This window comes from Psittacula echo, assembly GCF_963264785.1.
Source record: "Psittacula echo genome assembly, chromosome: 1".
Classification (NCBI taxonomy): Eukaryota; Metazoa; Chordata; class Aves; order Psittaciformes; family Psittacidae; genus Psittacula; species Psittacula echo.
The window spans coordinates 9,008,855-9,019,843 of NC_137735.1; the positions used below are offsets into that span (position 1 = coordinate 9,008,855).

At 42.6% G+C, this 10,989-nt stretch overlaps 1 protein-coding gene across 1 annotated transcript; it reads left to right on the forward strand.

Annotated features, from left to right (window-relative positions):
- Nucleotides 1–2,228: 2,228 nt before the first annotated feature.
- LOC308232944 (NELL2-interacting cell ontogeny regulator 1-like) lies at nt 2,229–10,657 on the forward strand (the record flags this gene model as incomplete). The annotated part of the gene is given in 5 exon segments (XM_080639302.1): nt 2,229–2,241; nt 2,244–2,313; nt 4,332–4,474; nt 6,266–6,354; nt 10,586–10,657. Coding segments are annotated over 5 exon segments (387 nt in total).
- Between the last annotated feature and the right edge of the window lie 332 nt (nt 10,658–10,989).

Genomic DNA, 10,989 nt, shown 5'->3' on the forward strand with positions numbered 1-10,989 from the left:
TTGATAGTTCATTCTGCAAAGTAGGGGCTTAAAAGCACATTTGCATATAGAATTGTGATTTTTTTTTTTACTACTTGTTGTTAACATTGACCTAATTCTGACAATGTTATGAGTTTTAATTTGGCTCTTATCAGGTTATAACATTCTGATCTCTGTTTATTCTGATCACTGCTTAACACAGCACAGAGTGGGGAGAAGTGAATAAAGGGGAAATATGGTTAAAACACTAAAAGGGACTTTGTTCCATGCAGGACAAGTAGATTTAGGACAAGGCTGAAGAAGGGACATCACAGTAGCTGGTGTGAGATGCTTAAAACAAGGAATTTGGCAGCTGAGAATGGCAGAAATAGATTTTTAGAGTTTTATTTAGTGAAGTCAGAATCCCATTGCATGGGTCTGCAAGAATGAATCAATGATAACATCCAAGATACTGGGACTGGCTGCTTGTGTTACTGTTGTAATAAAAAAATGACAGGGTTCAGGAGAACAGGGTAAGATTTACTGGGAATGATCAAGAGCACAGTTTAAGAAAAGGCATATATATATATATAGGTAGATATGTATGTATGTATGTCAATAGCTATTACTTACCAGGAAGATAGACCAAGGTGTAAGATTAGATGGCTGAGAATGATCACAAATAAAGTTCTGTATTTGTCACTTGTGTATAGGCAGATACCGAATCAGACCAAAGCCTCTATGTTTATCTCTGCAGGAACAATGATAAATCTTGTTTGCCCAAAAGAAAAGTCTCTAAAAATGACTTTCCCCTCCTTTCTGTTTTTGTGATGTACAAGGATGGCAGTACTATAATTAATCCCCTCCTGACTCTGCTCGTGGATGCTGTAACTTCACACAGCAGCACAGTTGCACACCGAACAATCTGAAACTTTAGCATCTTTCTTAAAAAGTTGAATTAATGGGAGCAAACCATTCCCCTAGGGCTGCATGGGAGACACGGGTTATAGAACATGTTGAGAAGAAAAATGTTAGCAATTTAGTCATAATTATGAGGAGTTTCTGCTCATGGAAGAATAAGAAGGTTTCGTGCCTGACCTTCCTGGATACTGCGTACCCCCAGCTTTCACCATGAAAGCGTTTAAAATTGAGTCCCTATTGAACCAGCTAAAGCAAACATAGAGCACAGTCCTCAGTGCTGCCTCTGCCCTCAGCTGCACTTCCTCTGGATCAAGAACTGGTAGTGTGTAACTCATGATGGGGAGTGTGGTTTTGGGAGAGATGCAACCCCTGAGCTTGGCTTTGCTTGGAGAAAAGCACTTTTATCATCTGCACCCCATTATTGTATTTGACAAGGAGTAATGGGTTCAAACCAAAACAGGGGAAGTTCAGGTTGGATATAAGGAGGAATTTCTTTACTGTGCGGGTGGTGAGGCACTGGAATGGGTTGCCCAAAGAAGTTGTGAATGCTCCATCCATGGCAGTGTTCAAGGCCAGGATGGAGAGAGCCTTGAGTGACATGGTTTAGTGTGAGGCATCCCTGCCCATGGCAGGGGGGTTGGAACTGGATGATCTTAAGGTCCTTTCCAACCCAAACCATTCTGTGATTCAGCGTAAGTGCCATCAGTGTTGTTCTGGAGTATAGTTCGTGAGGGCATTGAAAAGGGAGCAGAGGTGCAGGCTGGAAAAGGGGGGTGAAGTTTACTCTGAGCTGGGACTCAAGTTCCCACTCAGAGTTTAAGTGTCTGCACTCCTTCTTTGGCAGCCCTGAGACTGGGATCACAGAAACACCCAGGAGAGCACGCATGGGTCGTTATGACCCCTGTAACTCAAACCATTCAATGTCAGACTGTGCACTGAACAGTTCCTGCCCTTTGCCAAAGCCTCACCTGTGATGTGTCCTGCGGTTCCTGAGGGTGATCCTGTGGTTTTTCCTGGTTTCCCATAAGGCAGGTGTAATTTGTCATGGTTAGTTTCAGGCACTAGGGAAGCAAGTTGCTTGCATCAGGCATCCAGCTGAGCACACTTTGGGAAAGCCATTCAGGAGAGGTGAATCAAATGGCCTGGCTTTCAAAACCTTATCTGGAGCAGGTAAGTCCCTGCAGGAGCTCACATGTCAAGGCAGAAACATCCTTCTCCAGACCTGGAAGACACAGTCTGTTCCTCTTTAAATCTGTGCTGTGTGCTGCAGTGCTCTGCATTGTTGCCATGGCAGAAATCTCCCCATAGTAATAACCTCTTTCAGAGAAGGTTAAAAAGAGACAGTGCACATGCTCAGAAATGCTGCACTTGTTCTGTGAGCAGTTTGCAGCGGCCATTTCAAAGAGACCCTCACAAAGACAGGAGAGAGATCAGGTACTGCTATTTTCTTCCTTTGTTACAGGGGGTGACTTTTGTCTTTCAAGAAGCCCATGCACAGATCTGTCTCCCACTTGCGCAGCAGGGAAAGACCACCCTTGAAGCCTGTCAGGATTCTTCCCTGCAGATAGCAAATTCCCATGGAATAACTAAGAGGCAGTAGTTAGGGGAGCAGTTGTTCTGCAGTGGGGCTCACATCCGAAGCTGAGCTGAATATGGGTGGGTGATGTGAAAGGTACCCTGAACAAGTTCAGCAGGGTATCTGCTTTGTTTGTTGAACCTTTGTAGCTCTCAGTCAACTATGAGAATCGCCTCTGCCCCTACTGACAGGAGGCTTCTGCATTAGGGACCTTCAAAGGAGGCTGGTGTTACCTTAATTTACTGTGACTTGGAGACACTGTTGCATCCTGTTGCAAAGCCTGGTGTCTTTTATTGTGGTTGCTTTGATTGCAGATCACCATTCGTTAAACAGAAAACCCAAGATGCTTGTTATAATTGTAATCCATTTGTGTTAAATATTGTAGGAATAAGGAAAAGGATCCTATTCGATCACTTGTAAATAGTGTGAGAGATAGGAAACCCAGTTCTGAGGTCATAGGAATGGCATTACTAGATCTTTATTTTAGTGTGGGCTCAAGTATATCTGTGACTCTACATGTACCTGTGTGTCTCTGACTTCTGAACCATTCCCTACATTTACGTTTCGGTTGAGATGCACAGGAAAGGGATGCGTATAATGCTGCTCCTTTACTGGATGGATTGCTGGTTTGCACGTGGTGCAAGTGTTCATATAGAATTTGCAGCTTCAGATTAGCTGTGTCTGAAACGGTGGATTGCATATATACTGCCCCTCCAAGCATGAAATACAAGCTGTTTGGGGAAGTGCTCTACTCTTGCATTCAGTACATGCATATTTGATGTTCTTCTGCAACATCTTTTGCTTAGTATGCACCATTAAAAACAAGAAAGAGACAGAACGTTGTCCTGCTTTCCAGAGTTTAGGTAAAGAGATTTTTCAGGTGGATTTTATCATGTTGCTACAACTTAACTTTATTTGATTCTTTCTTTCTTCCATTTGAACATACAGGAATGGAAGGTAAACTTGGCTGAACTAAGGACTACCCTAGCAGTGTGCCAGGATCCTTGAGGCTTGGATTGGAATCTCTAACAGGCAGTTGCAGCTTGAGCCAGTCCAAGTTTTCTATGTTCCCTCTTGATCTGAACAGTTTACCTGTTGGATCAAAAAAATATCTCATTTGAAACCTGTGTTCTTATAAAGAATTCTGCCTCTGTGTGAAGGGGAGTTGTTGCTGGACCAGGCTTCAGGGCATGGTGTGACCTGGCTGTGATGTTCAGCAACAAATGGATGGCTGTAAGTTCTGAAGCCCAAATTAAGAGGGGAAACAAAAGGTGAAAAAGTTTTCATGCATTTTACCATTAGAAGTTTTACCTATGAATTGGTGGAGATTTAATGAAAGTCTTTTCCTTCAGCTACTTTAGTAAAGGAATAAGTTTTTATCATCAGTGTGATGTGTAGTTAATGGTTACTTGGGAAAAGATGGTGCCCCAGCAGAGCAAGCCAGAGGATAAAACCCTCATTTCCAGGTTCAGGAGTATTTCATCTAGCTTTATAATGCAGTTTTGGTCTCAAAGTCTAGCAGTGAACCAGCTGTCCAGATTCATGTACTAGTCTGGGACTGTGTAGTTAAAAGAATTGGAGTCACAGAGCAGGCAAAGCTGCTGGTATCCTGGCTTGTAAATGAAACCAAAAACTTCTAGGGACTTTCTGATGTTTCCCTTCATGTCTAGGGATATTGTCTCCCCGTTGGGTTTTATGTTCACTGCTGGAAAAGTACAGAAAGCTTTGGTCCATGCTCTATATCTTGGGATATTTATTTTCTTTCAAAGGAAGACTGCCAATGCTTTAACCATCACGAACATGAAGTTCTCTGTCACAAACCCCTTGTACTTTTAATGTTCTCCTCACTAACTTGTTTATGTCTCTTTATAAACTGAGAAGCAGCCATTCCCAAGATGCTGGCACCCTGCCTTCTGAGAAGAGTGGTCCTTACAGTTCCCTTAGTCTTTGTGGCTGCACTGCTGCTTGTGGAGCCTGTTAGATGTGATCAAGAAGCGGGAACAGCCATACCAGCTGAAAGTACGTACCACCCTCCAGTCCTCTCATACAGCATGTGCTGTAGTTCTAATTTTGCAGAACTTCACATCACTGAAGCTTGTCCAAATAATTCAAACTATTTTGGAAATGTCTTGCTTATATTGTTTTAAAACCGCAATTTGATATCATACCAGTGTTGTTTTACTCGTGCATCCAAGGCTCTCCAGTCTCTCACCCTTGTCTCTTGCCCGTTGCTGTCTTCCTTGTACTTGAAATCTGCCACCTTTTGCTTTGTACAGCCCTTTCCTTGTGTCAGCCCTTTCTATGCCAGAAGTCTCCCTGTTTGATTTGCAGAGACATTTATTGAGACTTGCATTTTTCAGCTGACACTGACTCTTCATGACATGTTTCATTCTTCCTAATATTTACTGTATTGAAGTCAGTAGTTTTTATTAAAATCATGCACAAGAAAGATGCCAAGAAAGCACATGTGTCAACACCTGATCTTGCAGCCTTCAGCCACCTAATTCTTTGCTCAACTGTGTTGAGTTTATTTTATGTCATAAACATTTTATGTCATAAATGTAATGACAGGTCCTTGCATCAAGTTGTTGATGTGGAAAATACTATCCTTTCCTTTTGTCTGGTGCAAATAGAATAGCAGCAAAGTTGGGTCATGGTACAATAGTGAGAGAGGAGGTCTTTAATGCTGCTCAATATTGATTTTGTACATATCTGTGTTTTTTCTAAGCCACTTAAAGAATTTGGCAGACTCCTTTTCTCCAGCAGGCAGGATTCCTGTCTGCTGCTGCTTAGCACACAGTTCATGAGCTGCAAGCTCATGCTCCAGCTTATCAGAGGCATGTAGTAATCAGTCCAGTATCCAGTATTTGCAGTATAGGCTGACAGATCCTGCAGGATTTTCTATCACTTTAGGTTTCATCCTTTCCCAGACCTCAGAGAGCAAACTAAACCTGCTCTTGGAATTTCTCACTTGTGCAATATTTCCTATGGAGTTGTCAGAGAGGCACAGGCGCTGAGAAGCAAATAAGAGCATATGTAAAGCCTGATGATTCAAAGACATTTCATCGTGTCTATATTTGTTCTGTCTTAGTGCTGCTATCTGTTAAGGCACAACTTTGTGTTACATGATGATCAAGGCAGAGCAAGCCTTGTGACCTTCAGTCTGGGTATCTAGATATGAGAATATTATCTTAAACACTGCAATTAGTCCAGAATGCAGCAGTTCTGCTTATCAGCAATGCCCAGCAATGACAGGGCATTGTGTTATCTGCTGCTTGCTTCACTAGCTTTAGACAGAGCTGTATCGTATTCAAAGTTAGAGGCAAAGTGATCTTTGTGATATTGTAATCAATTTGATTCCATTAGCTTTATATTTAGAGCTCAAGTTTGTGAGATCAGGAGATAAGATTTCCCAGGGAACAGGCTCATGCTGTCAGAGGTGATTTCTGAACAATCTGAAGATGAGGTTCAAAATGTGCTCAGGGTTGGAGGAGCCAAATGGAAGACTCAGTTATGAGTTTAGTGTTTCCACTATGAACTGAAACAAGAGAAGGATGAGGGGAGCAGCAATAAAGGAAGAAGAAAATTTTTAATGCAAATTTACTGAAGTAATTCTTTTGTCATTGAGAGACTGGGTGACCACCATGATGCACCATTTACTGTAGCCTGGATTGTTCAAGAGCACATACATCAGTGCACACCCTAAGGACTCTTTTTCACACTCAAAATCTCTGTTTATTCCTTCTACTTAATACTTGATGCCGTATAGTAACAATTCTCTACTGAATACTCTACTAAATGTTCTCCTAGGTCGTCCCTGTGTTGACTGCCATGCATTTGAATTCATGCAGAGGGCTCTGCAGGATTTAAAGAAGACAGCGTATAACCTAGACACACGGGTATGGAAACATTCCATTTGATTGTTCTTACTATGGAAGAAAATGCTGTGGATAAAAGTAGACCAAGATTTTGCATGGGACACTCAGTTAACTGTACTGTGCTATCTTCTGAGATGAGGCTGGGTGATCACATTTCACCTCTCTATGCAGTAATCTGTGGGCTTCTTCTGCCTTGGGGTATCGGAGACATTGGGGAGCTTAAGAAGGAGTGAATTGGCAGTCCTCAGCCCTCTGTCCTCCTGCAGAGCTGCAGCCGTTCACATTGCTATTCTCATTCCAAATGCTGAGCACACATCTTTGTTTTTATGTTAGAGGGAGTAAGGTGAGAGAATCATTTATATTTGTTACCCAAAAGGAGAGAGCCAACTCAAACAAAAAGACTACAAAAATAAAATACTCCCCTGCACATGCTTTTACCCCTGAGGAGAGGCTAAGGGAGGAAACATCATCTTTTGTAAAGTGGATACTTTTTATATTGCTCTGATTCCATAATGATGAAAAATGCCACAAAGTAGAATAGCGTAGGAAATTAAACTTGTTTGGCTTGCAGTCAGTGAGGAGAATTTGCCAAGGTTGGTGTCTTCCTTCTGTGAGAGAAGTTGAGTCTGTCTCTTGCTACTGCAACCTGCATTCTGTGACTAGCGGTGTCCCAGCTGCTGTCAGATAGCGGGGCCTCAGGAGAGTGGCTTTCCCCCTATCTCCTGTGTATGCTTTAGCTGAAGTGCTGTATCTACACTGTAGCACAGAGTTTCCAACAGAAGGCACTCAAACCTTTTTGCTTTCCTATAGTCAAGGTTGTTCACAGTTCAAAGCCTGCACTTTGAACTGGCACCTTTGAAGAATGCTTTGAGGTAACTCCAAGCAGGGTCCATGATGTTTGGGTGAAAATGCAGGTGCAGGAATGAAGATGCCTTGAATTGGGCCATACTACAGAAAACAAACAAGTGTTCCAGAACAACCAGATTGGTCTGTAGGACATTTACACTTAAACAAAATCTGTTCAATAATTACAGGTCAAATGTATTTTGGGCTTCTTCATGAAGAAATCTTGCTAATGAATACATCTGCTCAGCAGCGTGCAGAGCCCAGACAAGATGTTCAGCTTGCGCTGTAGTGGTTCTAGCGCACCTTTGCCATCTTTTACAAAGCTTTCAGCTTTTCACCAGAATTTCTAAATCTTGATTCAAGAATATCTCAACTCCTAAAATCTCCTCTGGCTGTGTGGCCACGGCAGTGCCACCTTTGAGACACTTACAGCTTGCAGACCAAGACCAAGGTTTATAAAATATAGCTGTCCAAAGCAGGAGTAGCAATAAAGCAAATAAAGAGAGCAACTGGGTTTTAATACTTTTTAAAAAATGAAAATAAAAGACAGGCAAGGAGAGGAAATGAGGATACAACAAAGGTTTGGTTGAGAAGAATGGCCTGTTATTGACCTTCACAGTTGTAGATCTGACAGCAAGCCTGAAAATGTGGCTCCATGATATAGTCTTACCAAAACAAACCTATTACTTCCTTATCACTTTGAAATCTGAGTAATTGAATCCATATTGAGATCCTTCAGTGCCTCTGCCCTAGGACAGGCCTATTCCAGTCATTAAGCGAGGAATTCTGCCTAACTCTTCAAAAGACATGAAAATATTTAATAGTAGAGGGGGTTTTTTGGAGTTGCCTTCTACAGTGTTTCAATTCTTAGTTTTATTATTCAGTTGTGGCCCAATTTGATGCAAACTGAGAGTTTTATCGCAATTGCTTTCAGCCACATATATATTTCACATGAACTATTTTAGTCTCTTTTACTGCTTAGTGGAGCAAATGTTGCTGTCCCCAAAAATACAATTCCCCTTGTTAATATTCCCACTGGAGACACTCATTTCCTTGAAAAACCCTTTTGTTTGCAGGCAAGACTTTTAGATGATGACTAAGCAAATCTTAACTGTGTCGGAGGAGAAGGGATGCTCAAAAGCACAGAGAGAAAATTCCCATTTAATTCTTCCTGCAGATCTCACCCTGCAGTTCTTTACAAGGGAAGCCATATAGCTTTATTGCATATCTCAAGAGTTTTCACACTTAATTTGCCCTGTGCTTATCTGCATTGTGTCTAGCAAAGCAAACTGACTGTAGCCTAGGTCACATAGCCTTTTATGGGGGACATAGGCTATATCATAGAATCATAGAATGGTTTGGGTCTGAAAGAACCTTAAGATCATCCAGTTCCAACCCCCCTGCCATGGGCAGGAACACCTCGCACTACACCATGTCACCCAAGGCTCTGTCCAACCTGGCCTTGAACACCGCCAGGGATGGAGCATTCACAACCTCCCTGGGCAACCCATTCCAGTGCCTCACCACCCTCTCAGTAAAGAATTTCTTCCTTAGATCCAATCTAAACTTCCCCTGTTTAAGTTTGAACCCGTTACCCCTTGTCCTGTCACTACAGTCCCTGATGAAGAGTCCCTCCCCAGCATCCTTGTAGGCCCCCTTCAGATACTGGAAGGCTGCTCTGAGGTCTCCACGCAGCCTTCTCTTCTCCAGGCTGAACAGCCCCAGCTTTCTCAGCCTGTCTTCATACGGGAGGTGCTCCAGTCCCCTGATCATCTTTGTATCAACCTTATCATTCTCATATCTCCTTCCTTTTACAAGATTAGACATATCTGTAACCTACACTGATGTGATGATCACTTACTGATGGACAGGGTGGCTGCATTTTACTCATGTAATGGGTGAAGTATCCCAGACCACCTCTGAGGGGCTGGCCATACACCATACACCCATGCACATACCACCTCTGTTTGCCCCCTCCATACTGTTTTCCACTGTTTGGTTGCTGCTGGTCCCTGGAGCAGGCTGCAGGCTGCATTAGCTATTTTAACAGCAGTAACCAACTCTGAACAATCTCTTCTGGGAATATCTGTGATGAACCACTCAGGCAAAGCACAGTACATGGCAGGGGCAGCTCTGATCATGAACTGGGGAGAGGGTTCTTGTACTGCTGGGAGGAAGCTGCTATCATCAAAGCCATTCATCCAGCTTACAGCCAGCTCCCTACTGCATGAAAAGCTGCTCAAGACAGAGGCCAGCAGGGAGCAGGTCATAAAACAAATCCAGTCCATGAGCTACACAGGTCGCTCTAAGTCTGCATGCTAGATACTTCCTTCAAAATTCCAACCCATTTGTCAGATGGATTTACCAGTGGACATGGATTACAACTTTAAGGAGCTCAGGAACTGCATTTTTAGCTGGAACTTAGAAGGTTTTTTGTAGGCTCAGAATCTAGACCCTGCCCTGGTTTGGTTTTTGTGAGGTTTCTGTGAGGTTTTTACACGTGCTTTAACCCACCAAGGGGATAACAAATCTCTGTGCAAATGGGTTTGGGATCATGCTCTCAAAACAGTCAGAAAAGCTGTATTTAGTGCTATTCATTTTGTTCTTTATTCCTTTCTATACTGTCAGTGGTTATTTGGAATGTTCAAAGCACATTAAGTTAGATGTGCCAATGAAAGTGAAAACAAAGGCTTGGAAATGTTATTAAAGATACAGAAGATGGTAAGCAGCCTTGGGGCTTAGCTCCAAAGCTGTTGGCACGCTGTCAACCTCCCTTATTCAAGCCATTGCAAACAATGTCAAGGAGATGGTTAGAAGGTGGTGATTGAGTGTCTTTTATGTGTCTAACCAAGTCTGATCAGATGTTTCCAGTTTTGCAGGGCAGCTGATACAATCAAAAGCGATATCTGATTCAATATAAACCCACACGGCTGTGTCTAGTGATTTATCATACGGGAAACAAACCTGTCCAACAGATTTTCAGGTTTCGCTGTACTAAGAAGGCAGGTGGTAAGCATGATGCTTCAGCCCAGCCCTGCTCCAAGTGCCTTTAGCTGATGTGGGTCAGTGGATAACTCAGCTTTTAAAACAGAGCCTTTAATCATACAGCAATTCCATCTCATATGAGAATCACAAGACTGGCAGATTATGGATGTAGCTGGTTGCACCAGTGGGAGTTAATTTGGTGAGTGGGCTTCCCATAGCTTGTGTGTCCCATGACAATAAAGGGGAAGTCCTCTCTTGGATCAGATTGATTCTCAGCTACAGCTTCAACTCATAATAGACAAACTGAGATGAAGGTATGATGTTGATGTCAAACAGCTCTGTGTGCTCCATCATGCATCTTCTGAAGCCACAAGTGCTGACAGTTGGTTTTTGATGTTGTTTTTGTTTGCCCCTCTTACAGACAGAAACTCTGCTTCTTCAGGTGGAAAAGAGAAACCTGTGTGACTGTGTAACTGCAAACCTTCTGAACTGAATCCTGGAGGCCAGCTAAGGAGCATCACCTCTTCAGCCGTGTTTGAAATGCAGCTGTATAAAAGACAGCCTTATGGAATTCATGTTGCAAGCATGTATGCCCCAATGTACTGAGTAAACTGGAGAGCTGTGTTTTATGTATTTGTCTGTTCTGGGTTTGTTTCTGTTTGGTTTTTTTATAAAGAGTACTCTCTTTTCACAGCCACTGGGTTACCAGTAAAGGCTCAGTTCAGTAAATCTGTTACTTGGCATTGAAGTAGGGGAAAAATTTACCTGCTTTGATTTTTAAATGAGATTTGGCCAAGTGTAACCCACAAGATAATTATGGCCAGC